This window comes from Suillus paluster, assembly GCF_016628075.1.
Source record: "Suillus paluster strain FC165 chromosome Unknown EDB91scaffold_5, whole genome shotgun sequence".
In the NCBI taxonomy this organism is placed as follows: Eukaryota; Fungi; Basidiomycota; class Agaricomycetes; order Boletales; family Suillaceae; genus Suillus; species Suillus paluster.
Window position 1 is genome coordinate 165,685 of NW_024537565.1, and position 14,564 is coordinate 180,248.

A 14,564-nucleotide genomic window follows, 5' to 3' on the forward strand; every position below is an offset into this window, starting at 1 on the left:
CCTAAGTCGGCCTGGTCCCAAACCAGCGTGACTCCGGGTAGCATACCATTTATGGACAAACCGGAGTAGTCCGTGCCGTTCCGGCGGTAACTCCGACGGGTGTTGTAAGGAACCCAAAAAAGGAAGGATTATGGGGAACGGAATAATAATATTGTTCTCGGGCAAGACGCCTGTGCAAGGCTGTTGGGTAGTTTGAAAGTCCTGGGATCCAGCTTGTCTTCTGCTGGGAGTCTTGTAATTAGTCTCATCCCGATTTCTGGTGAGAAATCTGCCTTTAGTTTCTTTCTGATCTTCATTTCTTTCTTTCTTTTATCTTTATACTAGTGAACCATTAAGACGCTAGGCTTGCCAGCGCGTATCCTCCAGCTCTGGGAATCACCAAATAGAGTGTCCGACCAGAAGCCGTTGATAATTCGCCCATGAGCGCCTTTCAGGTTTCTTCGAATGACCGCAGGGCCGATACCGAGTTGTTTCTTTCCGAACTATCATCTTCTCCAGAGCCTCAGGATGCCACAATCCAATTCTTGCACCAGCCCTTCGTACCCCCAGACTTCCTGAAGCCGGAATCTGGGGACCATCCAGAGATCGCCCCCTTTCTGACTGAAGAGCCTGTGAGTCTCTCCATTTCCACGCCCCCTCGTGATCCCCCGCGCGTCAGGCCCACTGTTCCTTCCAGACTTGTCTTCGATGTCCGACTGAACAAAATTAACTATTCCTTTCTTTCTAGTTTACCTCGCCCAGCCTTATCAAACGCTCTCTGGGTTTGAGCAAGGCGTCCTTTTCATCCCTTACCTCTTCACGGCAAGGAAGTTCCAGCAGCATCCTTTACCCAATCCGTGGAGGAGCCGATTCACAAACACTCACAGACTCCTATAGTCCAGCGCTTTCTGACATGACCTTGCGCGAGCAGGGAAGCTCAAGTGATCTCCGCAGAGGCAAGATAAAGATGAAACTCACCGACATCATCAAGATGTCACGCAGCAGCCGGGGAAGGCTCTCCTCAGACACAGGCTCGTCATCCCATATGACATCAATATCTTCATGTGCCTCCGCTTCTACAGAGACTTTTAATACGTTCATGAACCCCGTTCCATCTCCTCCTCCACCACAAGTACTCAAGAAAGACAAGAAGGAGAAAGGGCGACAACTGAAGGGACGATTACCCCCTACCGCACCAAGAACTCCTCCGTTGTCCCCCGAAAAAGATGACGGATTCATCCCGATCGACCTTAATTTTGAGCACATGGAGGGTATCGTCGACCTTACGACTCTTTCTGGGCAGAATGTTGCACCATCAAACGTTTCTCCATCGAGCGCAGTCGATCCAAGCACTGCCAGTACTTCCGACAGTAGCTTGCAACCGCCTCCATCACCGCCTCACTCCTCTTCCTTTGTGTTCAGCAATCCCAATCCGTTTTCTTCTACTTCTCCCACCAACAAGCGAAAAGCTGTTATTGACATTCGAAAGCTCTCTCCAAAGAGTTTTCCCCCTTCATTTGGACCAGAGGAGGCAGTTGTGTCCGGAGCAATTGTCTATGAAGCGCCTATGTGGACCGCTCCCGAGAGCTGGGCTGTGGAGAAGGACGGGGAGGAAGAGGCAGATCCAGGAGGCGACTCGAGCTCCGAGGAGAGCACGAGTATCAATACGAGATATGCGGATGTCACGTCGTCTTTCAACAGCTCGAGTCTTAGCTCGAAACGAAAATCCCGTCGAAAGTCCACCCATCCGCGTAAGCTGCCATCCCGTAGCAGCAACGACCGCGTTCGCGTTCGAATATATCGCGCGGATGGATCATACCACGTCGCCCCTATCTCGATACACTCCACCGTAGCGGAGCTCACCCCGTTGCTTAACCAAAAGCTATTTGCGCACAAGGAGCGTGAGACGCATAAACTGTATCTGAAGGAGAGGGGGCGAGGTACGTCTTGCCGTTGCGCGCTTGCTTATGTTTCTCATTGTTTTCAGAACGTGTATTGGCACCTACTGAGAGGCCGGCTGCCATTGTCATTCGCCGGTTGGAGCAGGCAGGATACGACCAAGCAGACAGTCTTGCTTTTCTTGGTGCAGAGGACATGACGTTCCTTATGAAATTCGTGTATAAAAGTCAACTCCTCGGCCCGACAGTAAGTTGTCCACGAAAAACATCATAATCTGACTTAACTCCTTGCTTTCAGGCTGAGGAGCTTACGCTCGATGCGTTCGAACTCGTCGACCTCACAGGCTGTAGTCTACCCACCATACCCATCGTCCTCTATCAAAACGCTGGCGAGATCGTGTACCTCAACCTCTCACGTAATCCAATGGTGGAAATACCCCTGGATTTTATCCAGTCCTGTACGACCCTCCGCGATCTCAAATTGTCCAGCATGGCGATGAAGAAAGTGCCTCAGAGTGTTCGGCACTCTACCAGCTTACATCGACTCGACCTGTCGTGTAATCGTATCGTGGACTTGGACGATGCTGGTCTAGACCGCATACCTGAGCTCTCAAGCCTAAAACTCCAGAACAATAGGATAGAGCAGTTGCCCTGGTATTTTCCCCGCCTCAAGTTTCTGAACTTCCTGAACATTTCGAACAACAAATTCGTGCACGTGCCTAGTGTCATCTGCCAGCTGCCATGTCTTGTCGAGCTCGATGTGTCTTTCAACATGATCACTGAACTTCCGGAGGAGATTGGCCGCCTCACTACTCTTGAGCGCCTGATTATGATCGGAAACCAGGTGGCCAAGTTACCCGAAGAATGCAGGAATCTTGTTAATCTACAATTACTTGACTGTCGAAGAAATAACATATCCGACATTTCCATTGCCTACACTCTGCCCAAACTCCAAATCCTCTATGCTGATCACAATTTCGTCCACGCCCTTCATCTGTCCATTGGTCCCAACCTGTCAGTTCTGGACGCTTCCCACAACGACATCACCTTCCTCAAATTCGCTCCTAGTTCTCCACCGCAAGTATCTCATACCCTCACACTCCTCGATGTCTCCTACGCTAAGCTTTCCTCTCTTGACGCATTCGACTTCTCTCAGCTCCCTGCTCTTCAGACCCTAAAACTCGACCACAACGAACTTCGCACGCTCCCGGACTCCCTCGGCGAACTCTCCCATCTGATACACTTTTCTTGTTGTGACAACAAACTCGTCTCCCTGCCCTCCACTATCGGCCTCCTTCAGCGTCTAGAAACCCTCGATGCCCATAACAACAACTTGACAGAACTGCCTGTATCCCTCTGGAATTGCGCGTCGTTAACGCATATCAACGTCACCTCAAATCTGCTCGCTACTTGGCATGATCCTCCTGGCGATAACTTGGTTGCACCGGCGCCATCTGGAATAACTCTCGAGATACCCTTATCGTCATCACCCTCTCGACCTGGTCACATACCAAGAAAGCCCTCGAACGCTACGTGCAATATGTCAATACACACCGCACCTGGCCGAGCACTCCCACCCCTCGCTTACTCTCTCGAGCGACTCTCCATCGGGGAGAACCAACTAACAGATGAAGCGATTCCTCCGTTCACCATCCTCAAGGAGCTACGCGTCCTCAACCTGTCCTTCAACCAGATCCAAGAACTCCCCTCTTCATTCCTGCGCAATCTACAGCAGCTGGAGGAACTGTACCTCAGTGGCAACCAGTTAACGAGTATTCCCACCGAAGACCTCGTGAAAATGACCAGATTGTCGGTGTTGTTCTTGAACGGGAACAAGTTCCAGACGCTCCCAGCTGAGCTGGGCAAAATCCCCAGTCTGACCATCATCGACGCCGGCAGCAACTTGTTAAGGTACAACATTCACAATTGGGAGTTTGATTGGAACTGGTATGTTTGGGCCTTTTGGACACTTGTGACTGATTTGTTCACGGCGCCGGCAGGAATTTCAATTGTAACTTGAAGTACCTTAACCTCTCAGGGAACAAGAAATTGGATCTCAAGCAGAACAATGGTGGAAAGAGCGTGGTGGATGAACGCGGAAGGGTCCTTTCCGACTTTTCTCAACTATCGCAGCTTCGTGTCCTCGGGTTGATGGACGTCATGACCACTTTCCTTGACAATATTCCCGAAGAGTCTGACGAACGCCGTGTTCGTACTTCTCAGACGGAAGTCAACGGAATGTCATACGGCATTGCCGACACGATTGGGAGGAATGGGTACCTGACCACGCTCGATCTCGTCCTGCCCGACCTCGGAGAGAAGAAGGATGAGGCGTTGTTTGCGATGTTTGGGCGTACGAAGGCTTGCCCGGGCAACAACATTCTGTCGAAGTACCTACACGACAATTTTGCTTCTCTTTTCAACGAGCAGCTTCTGCAGCTGAAGAAAGACCAGAAAGGAGGAAAGGAGGGCGTGCCGGACGCACTGAGGCGCACATTCCTGAAGCTGAACAGACAACTCCACGACAAGCTCTACTCGCAGCCATCTCGTAAGATGTCCACAGTCAGCGCATCTACCGCCCCTCCTTCTGGACTCGATTCCTCTTACATCCGACAAGGAGCCTCTGGCATCGTGGTTTACGTGGTCGGCCGGACGTTGTATGTTGCTAACGTTGGGCATGCTCTTGCTGTCATCTCGAGCCAAGGGAATGCAGAACTCATTTCCAAGAATCACGACCCTTATGACCGCGATGAAGCGAGGCGTATCCGACTCGCAGAGGGCTGGATATCGCCGACGGGGCTCATCCATGACGAAGTTGATACGTCTCGAGCTTTTGGATACTACCACGACTTTCCCGTTGTCAATGCACGACCCGACGTCTACGTCCGCCAGATGACTGAGCTCGACGAGTTCGTGATCATCGGCAACCGCGGACTGTGGCAATACATATCCTACCAGACCGCAGTCGACATTGCTCGATCAGAGCCATTTGACCCCATGATTGCGGCACAGAAGCTACGTGACTTCGCCATAAGCTATGGTGCAGACGGTAACACCATGATCATGGTAATTTGCGTCGCCGACCTCTTCCGCTCTCGACAGCCTGTATCAGACTCGCTTGTGGATCCAGAGGTCTACAGCTCTCTCAATAAAAAGAGAGCAGGGAAGAAAGCGGATATTGTTGATCGCACCATCGCTCGCTTAGGAGGAGAGGTTTCACCACCCACCGGGCATCTCTGCCTGGTATTTACCGACATTCGAAATTCAACGCAATTATGGGAAGCAAATGCAGGTATGCCAACAGCAATGCGTCTGCACAATAACCTGTTGCGACGATATCTTCGAACTTGCGGTGGTTATGTCGTCAAGACGGAAGGCGATGCATTTTTTTGCTCCTTTCCAACTACCCTTGCCGCGATGTGGTGGTGCTTCACCGTTCAGCTGCAACTTCTTCGCGAGTCCTGGCCGCTGGAGATATTGGAGTGCGACGAAGGCAAAGAGGTGTATGATGAGCATGGACAGCTGCTTTCACGTGGCCTTTCAGTCCGTATGGGCGTCCACTGCGGAACCCCAGTGTGTGAACCAGATCCTATCACTGGTCGCATGGATTACTTTGGGCCCATGGTTATCCGAGCTGCTCGTATCAGCGGATGCGCGTTGGGTGGGCAGATCATGTGCAGCGCCGACGTCGTTCGCGAAATCAATGCCAAGATCTTCGAGAATGGGCCGGATACGGAATACTCGGAGTTCCAGCCAACGCAGGCTATCGAGGCGATCCGGCAGATGCAGATAGTCCTTATCCCTGCTAGGGAAATCAAGCTGAAGGGGCTGGAGATTCCGGAGATGGTTTCACTCGTCTACCCAGCTGCCCTTCTAGGCCGTCAGGACTTGGATGCTTCTGGGTCTCATTTGAGCACTTCCACATCCCCAGCCAGAGTCCAGCTCAGCATCGCTCAAGTCAGAGATCTGGCCATGCTATGCCTGCGGATTGAGGCTTTGGCTTCGGGTCGCATCTTTCGTCCGCGTCTCGAACGGAAGGAGAGTGTATCTGACCTTCCACTGGAGCTTCTCTCCGACGAAGACGTTCTGGAGCCTTCGATAATGTACGGTGATCCAAACATGCTCCTCCCCCCGATGAATGAGAAAACATCTGACCTCGAGATCATGATGCACCTCGATTCACTTTCCTCGCGGCTTGAGAATGCTGTTGCGAGTCTAGTTCTCAGAAAATTATCAGACAAATCGTCCGCCATTGTGACAGCTCTAGAAGGCCACGAGGGTATTGACGAACGGACACTTCAATTAATAACTTCGTTATTGTCTCGTTGACATTTTTATTGCGTTTTCCTTTTCAGTTTCACTTCTCAGCTGCATCAATGTACTGCATTCGCATTCAAACATGTATATATTACCCGCACGCCCTTGTTATTCATATTAATGGTCTGTACAATCTTTATACCGGTTCGTCTCTGCCACCGAGGGTGAATACCATTCATTCGGATATCTGGTTGATTGTGTGGTATTTACAGAACTACTGAGTGTATAATTGTCTGGACAACAGGGCCTTAGATATGGGTATTATTCCACAGCGATCTCACTACGAAATCAGAAGGGTCAGAACTTTGGACCGTCGAGAGTTTCGTGCTGAGTATGAATTGAACTGTGGTGGACTACAATCAGCTATGTGACAACAATGTGGCGAGATCAGGCTTACCAGTGCGATCTATACCAGGAATGAGGTAGTAACCGTTTGAAGGAAGTCCAGTCGTAGTATCAACGAAGTACCCGACCGTCCCTGAAGGGTGATCGAGCCATGTCCAAGCACCTACGCCGCCCTTTGCAGATAACGTGAACGTATAGTTGTCACTGGCGGTCACCGCGATCTTTGGATCGACGAGGTTGGAGTAAGCAAGCGACACCGGAGTGAACTGATGCGCAAAATACATGTCAGCACTTGTGTCGTACGGGAAACAGAGATGACATACATAGGACTCGCTGGTTACAAGTTTGTTGTCGGTGGTAGCAGTCACGTTCATCAGGAGCCAGACGTCATTCGCGTTATAACCAGAGGGCAGTATGGTGTCAAGGCCAATTCCCTCATAAATAATTGAGTTGTTCAGAGTCGGAATGGAGAATGGCGTGGTCATCGAGTTGATTGCATTCCCATTCCAATCATACCATGTCAATTGCGCAGTACCGTCCACCGTCTCCCAGCGGTCAGACGTAGCCAAGATGGTAAGTGACTCGTTCCCTGGGAACCAGAAGGGATCGATGATGACAGGGGAGTAGACAGTCGCCATGCCGTACTGAAGGACTTTCCATCTTCCGGAGTATTCGATGGCCGACCAGCTGACACCTTGCCAGATGTCGTTCAGTTGCCAAACTAAGCTTCCAAGGTTGTTCTCGCCTAAACCCGCACCACGCCTGTACCATGCGATCTGTGCAACCATATTCATGGACTGGAAAAGCTGAGTACTCCAGCACCATTGAGCAAAGGTCTGGTTTGAGTCTGAAGTTCCAGGAGTGGGAAGCCAGAGCTCGACAGCGCTGGACATTTGGTACTGGCCCTGAGGCGCATTGGGGTTCGGCCACGCGAGATTGCCAGCAGGAGGGTGGTGGTCACGCGACATGACGACAGTGGAGTTGAATGCGTAGTCTTCGGGATTTTCGAGGACCTCCTCCCAGCTGTAGAACGATGGCATGGAGTGGAAACTGTAACAATATTAGTATAGTTCCTTTCAACATCAATGACAGCTGCGTACCCAAACTCATTGACAAAGCTGTAGTCTCTCTTCAGTACGACGGTATAAAAGGGCCTGTGCTTGGACTTACCGACCAACAGGATACGTTGTCAGGTCAAAAGCCAGCGAGGCATTGTAGTTGTATCGCTCTGTGAAGAAGGTATTGGAAAGTCCTCCGATCACGATTAACCAAAGACATACCAGTATTCCCATAAATATATCCTGGGGTACCATTTGCAAAACGAATGACATAGGGATCGAGGCTTAGTACACCATGAGTTGTCGAACAGTCAGGTGTACGGAACAGAGTTCGTCTCTGAAAGCACAATATCATGCAAGTAATCCTGGAACAAGTAAACGAACTGCAGAACGAAAATCAGTCAGCCAATATTGCTTTCGAAAAGTAGAATACCGACCTCATCCAGGTAATGCGTGCCGTTAGCAAGGGAGGTATTGGCGCTCATCACGATACCCTCGATTTCGTTGCCACCAGCCCATTGTACATTGCTAGGGTGCTTGTTAATCCTACGAACGTTCTGACGCACTTCAGGCTCGATAGACTCCAGCAGGAAGTCGTTAATGGGGTATAGCGAGTCAGAGAAGATGAGCTCCGACCACGCAAGTATACCGAGCTCATCGCAAAGACTATAGAAGTCATACAGTCCTCCGTCGGTAGCAGCATCGGATGGCTGATAAATGCCTCCACCCCAAACACGAAGCTAGGAAACAAACCATCTTAGACTAGTCTTCCTATGAATATAAGAATCACAATACCATGTTTTGACCACTCTTGATAGCACTGTCCAGGACCCAACGAACTGCCTCAGGTTTGATGCGTGAGTAGAAGGGATCGAATGGGATTATGTTCGTTCCTTTGCTGTAGAACGCCTTTCCATTGATAGCGAAATGCCATTGGTCACCAGGTGTAATACCTCGCGATGCAATCTCCTCCGCGGAGTAGGGGGTTTGCAACAGTTGAATAGTACGGAATCCTGTGGTGATAGTCTGAGTGATTGATTCAGTACTTGCTCCGTCGCCCTGACCCGGAGAGGGGTCCAAAGTGATAGTTAGGTTGTAGAGCTTGGGGGCACCAAGATCAATCGGATACCACCTTTCGGGAGCGCTGTCTGGAATGGACCAGGAGACACTCAGGTATGTATTCTCATCAGTATTGGCAGGAATAGGTCCAAGATCCAGCGCCTCTGATGTGAGGTAGAGTTCCGGGATGGATAGAGTGACGGTTGGCTTTTCGAACGATTTGATTGAGCGGATGCCAAACGTAACGTTAAGAATCCAGTCTGCGGATTGATCTGGAGCAACAGATGGATTTTGGCCGTACTTGTAGATATCGAGAGAAGTTTCGTCCAGAAGGACGGAACTGCTTGTTGCAGGATATGTCGTGACCCCAGAAGCTATATCTCGAGGCTCAGACTCAGAGAGCGTCACAAGGTAGGCCGGTTTGTAGACGCCGCAGGGAACGAAAGCTGGTCCCTGTTAAGAATTAGAAACTCCATAGATTGAGAAAAATAAAGAAACATACCCAATCCCAGCCGAAGTCGTCGTCGATCTTGCGGATCCACATACGGACATTAGGATATTCAAACTGAAGCAAACGTCAGAAGCGCCTTCAACGACAAACTATGCACATACATTATCCGACGTGGCGACATTTGGAATGTTCGGGAAGTATTCAGCATCTGGTCGCATTGTCACGTTCTGTCCGTAATACCATGCGCTTTCAAGCGCAATCGTCAAGTTTTTATCCTCTCCAGCAGGAGAAATCAAGTAGTCTGAGACATCATAAGTGTAACGTCGGAACTGATTGTTGACCCAAGCCACGGGGTGGCCGGCAAACGTCTAGACGATCGGCTGTGTCAACACATGGATAAATTTAGAGGAGAACATCACCACAGACAATGTTAGCAATAGTGTCGATTCCATAGAAAACAAGGAGCATCTTGTCGGACGTGTCACTCTTGTAATTTTTGGTGAAGGGAGTCAAGTCCGCGGTATACGTCCAGTTATCGTTTATGACCCATCTTTCCGTGAACTCTGCGACGAATATGAATGAGGGACTGGATGACTTGCAGGTTGCACAACGTACCATTGATACCAAGCAATGGTTCATTGATGATACCAGCCTCGAAAAGATCAAGGTGAGCTTGTGAGGGTAAGGAGCCGGGTACGACTATAGAACCATTCTGGTTCTTTAGCGTCCACTGTAACTCAGAGAGGTCAAAGACCTGCGCAGTAGCCAGAGGCGCTATGTACGACGCCAGAAGCATCCAAAGAGCAAGGCGCACCATCGTGCACGCAGTTAGGAAGCATCAAAATTATGTATGGCTTTTATACTTAGAAGCGCTATTACACGTCAATAAGCAGACGACGCTGACACCGTGACGGTCAATTGGTAATGCTCGGTTAATTAGTCTAACCATGAATTCTAGCAGGGATCGTGGTGGCACCTCATGACAGAATCGATAACACAGCCACTGCCTCGACTGTTTTCTGTATCTCAGGCTGACTCCGAAGCCTTGAACTTCCTTCATTCGGAAGGATCGACTGTCTTCTTTCATCAAGGTCTGACTACGGTCCAGGAGACATAGGGCAAAGCTAGAGATGATTGTGCCACGGGTGTAGCTGAACAGTCATTCTCGGCTTCAGCCTTCAGCCTGAGAAAGTGGCGTTATCAAGGTCTGGCGGACGCAGTCCTCTGGCTAGCGGAGACTAGCTGAAGCTTAAAGTTGTGCCAGCGAATTGTATCTTGGTCACATCGCAGTGATCGCACGCGCAAGGGTGTGTTAGTGAACGATCACTGCGCTACGATACAGTGCATGCATCAATCGCAATTCATGGGAGTCCACAGGCGAGTCTTGGCCGCCAATTGCCGCTGACGTTCAAGAGGTAGGAAATGCGGCTTTGAAGACGCATCCATATGCTATCGACCCACCTCGGATATGGCGACGAGCAAGTACTGCCAGAGGCGTAGTGGACATGACTCACCTCTCAGGTTTGAAACTACATACATACTTGATTCGCCGAGCGAACACGGCCAAGCAGAACCGCGCAGTAATTCACCTCAGGATGTTTCCTCAGCCGTCGATGCAATGTGACTTCATAGCATCGTTCGAAAGTTGTTAGACACGTACGTTCAATACGAGCGCTAACTTTGATACAATGTTTTATCAACATCAGCCTTCCATTTGCTCTACAACGTTCCCCTCCAAACTCACAGGCTCAAGGCCTGAGGAACGATCTCCACCCAGTAGCTAAGGTATCATGATTAGCGACAGGATGAGAAAGACGTAGCAAAACATACCCATCGGGATCCAGGATGAAGGCGATGTTCCTCATCTTACCATCAGTGAGACGCTTTTTGAAGGGAACGCCGAGGCTTTCAAAGCGCGCACATGCCTCCTCGATATTGTTCACAGGTAATAGCGATATGGCCAAAACCCCTGCCAGGGTCAGCGTTACCACTAGCGTAGCCTTGGAAGCTTGCGTCGGATTCTGTGCCATGGTTGTGCGTGAGCTCAAGGATGCCTAGCAAATGCACGTGAGCCTATCAGGAGATGATGCCTGATAGGAGACGATGTTACCCTCAGCGGTTGAAACGAGCCTTAGCCTTCTGCTCGGCCGGGAGAGAGGCGATCCCATCGCCGTGGTCATAGGCCAGGAAGTAGAGGGTGAAGTCACCCATGTTCTGCTCTATTGCATATGTTCGTTCGTTCCGTTCCATGAGGATTTGAAATCCCGCTTACCAGAAACCAGGTCCATGCCGAGGGTCTGGAGAAGTAGTACTTAGTCGATCCGCTCGCACTCGCACGTAAGGATAGCTTACATCCATGTAGAACGGTAAGGACACCTTCGGATCCTTGATGCGGATCATGGTGTGGTTAAACTACGGTATCTCGAGTTAGTCTGCATTCTACTAATGCTACTTATGTTTCCTCACCTTGAAGCTCTCTGTCGCAGCGGTGCGAGGCATTGTGACTGGAGTTGCGGAGTGGAAAGTGCGGTGAAGAGTGGGAGCCCGTCTGGTTGTGAAAGCGTTCAGAACAAAGCGGTTCAGACTCCTCATAACAGGTAATCATGCGAGAAAGGGGATCGTCTGACTAAGTCACGAGGGAGAGTAGGCCTATTTTAAATCGATTGCAGTCCTTCTCGTTCCGCGAGATTCATGAGGCCTTGAGGCGGGCATTCCGTCACCAAACTTGTCGACCATCGTGGGTACGGGTATACTTAGGGGTATCAGCGACTGAACCCATGGGTATAATGACGACCTATAAGTTAGCTAATACATTTGATACATGCATCAAACATACAAACGAGCGGTCTTGGGATTTTAAAGCTAAGTAGAGAACTATGTGTGCACCTGTCATGCAGCTGGTCAGCCTATGTAAAAATGCATTTCTCCCAGTTACAGGGGTGAGCGACAAACGGAGTAAGGATCGACGTTGATACCGCTCATAATAATAAACGTTCAAGTACAGTAGAAAGGAATGATGCCAACGAGTCCAATCATGATACATAAATCTGTCCGGGCGACAGGCTTTTAAGGGGATTGCGAAGATCATGATGCAGGTCAGTTGGACACAAGCTCATGATCACCGCGAATATTAATGAAGGAGTACTGAAATAACGTTAGTGCTGATACGTCGATATCAATGCAGCAACATTTACCTCTACCAGATCTGGGCGAGTACCTCTGACAATATTCATGTAGACGAGATTTGGTTCAGAGAAGAACGGTCTCAAGCCAGCAGCTTCTAACTTTTCCCACCATCCGAGGAACTTCGGGAAGTTGTCCCAGGCAGTATTTTGGTACACGTGGATTTCAAGCTGGAGTTGGCCGAATGGGAGCGGTTCACCGTGGAAAGAGTCGATGAAAGCTGACAGAGAGTCAAATTCATTGCCTTCGATATCGACTTTAAGGATATCGATGAAATCATGTCCATTCCGCTCCATAAGAGTACGAAGGGTGAACGTTTTTGGATCGTCGGCTACGGTGTGTTTGTCTTCATGTCCAAGTGCGTATGGGAAAAAGTGCGAGCGTGACTTCAGAATCGTGTCTTCTTCGATCTCAGGACCAAACTGCAGGAGTCGCGTTTGTCAATTCAGGGTGACTACCGCTGAGCAAGAAAAACCTACGGAGCTGACACTGAAATCATAGCCATAAACCTGACAACCAGGGGCTGCTTTCATGAGATCCGCCTCAAAAGACGACTCGCCGTTAACCCCTGATCGGCTATGAGCGATCATTGTACGGAGATGAGCGCTAAGTCATCGTACCGAAAGAATAGATCCTGCATCTCCTTTTGGGAGCTATGCGTTCTAGTCCACAAACCCATTTACCTCCATCACCCATAATCCCTACACGCTCGACGCGATGGGGACATCTAAACGACGGGAGAAAGAAGTCCCCTGAAAACACCCATGAGCCCTAGCTCCACCGCCGCATGTTCCAATGGGCAAAATTACTTACAAAGCGTGTAATATTCGCTATGCAAGGGAAACCTGAGGGAAGATCCATTGAGCATCGCGATCAGGGTCGCATGAGATAATTGTAAACTCACGACTCGACTCTCTCTGGTGTCGGTCCCCATTTTTTGATAAGTTCCTGTCGTCGCGGTAGCATTTCGTTATAATACATCTCCTCCAACGCAAGGGTCTCTGCAAGCGCGCCCCGGGGCTTGTACAAGGCCACTGAGCGAAGAGAAGAATCGCTCGCATACATAACCAACGAAATGAAAACTAACACGAGGAGGGCGACCGTGAACCGGGGATGGCGTACGTAGAGGGCCATGGTGTTGAAACCAAACTGAAAGAGTGACGTGCAAGAGGTATATTACCGAACAGCGTGGCACAACTAGTTATTATATACTTCCGGTTTGCTTCCGGGTGGTGTCGTTGCCAAGCGTTACTTAACCTAATGAACTCGCGTATTGGCTGCCTAATACAAAGACCCACACTGTCATTATCGTGTAAGCCTTGCGGCTGATCATACTGATCTATCCCTTAGAGGCTGGCTAGTTAGAAACCTGGTTGACTTACAATATACGACTGGACTACCCCCAAACACACCATTGAACTATTTGTGGACTCTGAGTTGCAGTGGCAAGTGTAATGTGCTTTTATAATTACTTCAATGCTTGTCACCTTTTTTTTCCTTCCACGTCACAAAGTGAGAAAGCGGTTAACCAGAACTTGACCAGAACCGATGCATTTCCAGGCGCTATTGAATCCATACTTCAAGCTGACCGTCGGACCGTCGTCTGTTCAGTACTGACCTTCTAAAGATAAGACTTTATCTCATTTTAAGTCTGTAAGAAGTGGATAGTTAGTGAAAGCAGCGGAGGTAATCATCGTGAAGCTCACTTCGATACATGCATATGCCAGTGTCATGTAAGGTTTTTCTCGCGGCATGACAGGAATGATGGGTCCTGAGTATTGAGCCTGGCTCGTGACTCCTGACGTGAACACTGGACAGGGCCTGTGCAAACCCATTGTATCCCTGACTAGGCTTACACGGGCTACATCGCACTGAATGAAACCGGACCATACATAGCGCATGTCGGTCCAGTAAGAATATGTAAGATCAACTTGAAGGTACAGTGTTGGTCGACATCCTCGTAAACACACCATTTTGAGTCTGAGTTAACCATTGTAGGACTAGACCTGGGCCCCAAGCAATGAAGAAACATAAAAGTAGCTGAAGGGGAAAAACAGTGGAAGAGGTGCCGAGGTTCCTGCCCAATCACCGGGCGTGAGAAGGGTGCGGTAGTTACCGAGTGGACTGTAGGCACACTACCTCCAAACGCTATCGAGGGAGCATAGCGAGCTCAAAGGAATCGAAACCCCCAGCCAAACGTCGTAGCAAGTCGACGTACAGCACAAAACTACGCTCACGGTATGTCTGAACATCATATCGTCCCAATTTGCGCAG

The 14,564-nt window shown here is 49.7% G+C and overlaps 4 protein-coding genes across 4 annotated transcripts; 1 reads left to right on the forward strand and 3 right to left on the reverse strand.

Annotated features, from left to right (window-relative positions):
- Positions 1–612: 612 nt before the first annotated feature.
- Positions 613–6,380, forward strand: EDB91DRAFT_598835 (uncharacterized protein). Its single transcript, XM_041327824.1, has 4 exons — positions 613–1,919; positions 1,967–2,124; positions 2,176–3,824; positions 3,878–6,380. The coding sequence occupies exons 1-4, from the start codon at positions 893–895 to the stop codon at positions 6,204–6,206; spliced, it is 5,163 nt and encodes a 1,720-aa protein (XP_041182000.1). The 5' UTR covers positions 613–892; the 3' UTR covers positions 6,207–6,380.
- Positions 6,381–6,442: 62 nt separating this feature from the next.
- On the reverse strand, positions 6,443–9,924 carry EDB91DRAFT_1243562 (glycoside hydrolase family 2 protein; the record flags this gene model as incomplete). The annotated part of the gene is made up of 13 exons (XM_041322312.1): positions 6,443–6,537; positions 6,592–6,805; positions 6,863–7,589; positions 7,640–7,657; positions 7,710–7,767; positions 7,820–7,881; positions 7,919–7,980; positions 8,035–8,337; positions 8,393–9,109; positions 9,159–9,221; positions 9,269–9,475; positions 9,534–9,670; positions 9,723–9,924. 13 exons carry the CDS (start codon positions 9,922–9,924, stop codon positions 6,443–6,445), a joined length of 2,865 nt encoding a protein of 954 aa, XP_041182001.1.
- Positions 9,925–10,700: 776 nt separating this feature from the next.
- Positions 10,701–11,875, reverse strand: EDB91DRAFT_1104572 (Glyoxalase/Bleomycin resistance protein/Dihydroxybiphenyl dioxygenase). Its single transcript, XM_041317394.1, is given in 6 exon segments — positions 10,701–10,887; positions 10,938–11,076; positions 11,096–11,161; positions 11,234–11,324; positions 11,460–11,519; positions 11,574–11,875. 6 exon segments carry the CDS (start codon positions 11,697–11,699, stop codon positions 10,848–10,850), a joined length of 522 nt encoding a protein of 173 aa, XP_041182002.1. The 5' UTR covers positions 11,700–11,875; the 3' UTR covers positions 10,701–10,847.
- EDB91DRAFT_1216506 (methyltransferase domain-containing protein) lies at positions 11,853–13,561 on the reverse strand. The gene is made up of 6 exons (XM_041320833.1): positions 13,195–13,561; positions 13,104–13,135; positions 12,911–13,042; positions 12,770–12,858; positions 12,302–12,712; positions 11,853–12,251 (listed from the first exon to the last, which is right to left on the reverse strand). The coding sequence occupies exons 1-6, from the start codon at positions 13,422–13,424 to the stop codon at positions 12,204–12,206; spliced, it is 942 nt and encodes a 313-aa protein (XP_041182003.1). The 5' UTR covers positions 13,425–13,561; the 3' UTR covers positions 11,853–12,203.
- Positions 13,562–14,564: the final 1,003 nt, after the last annotated feature.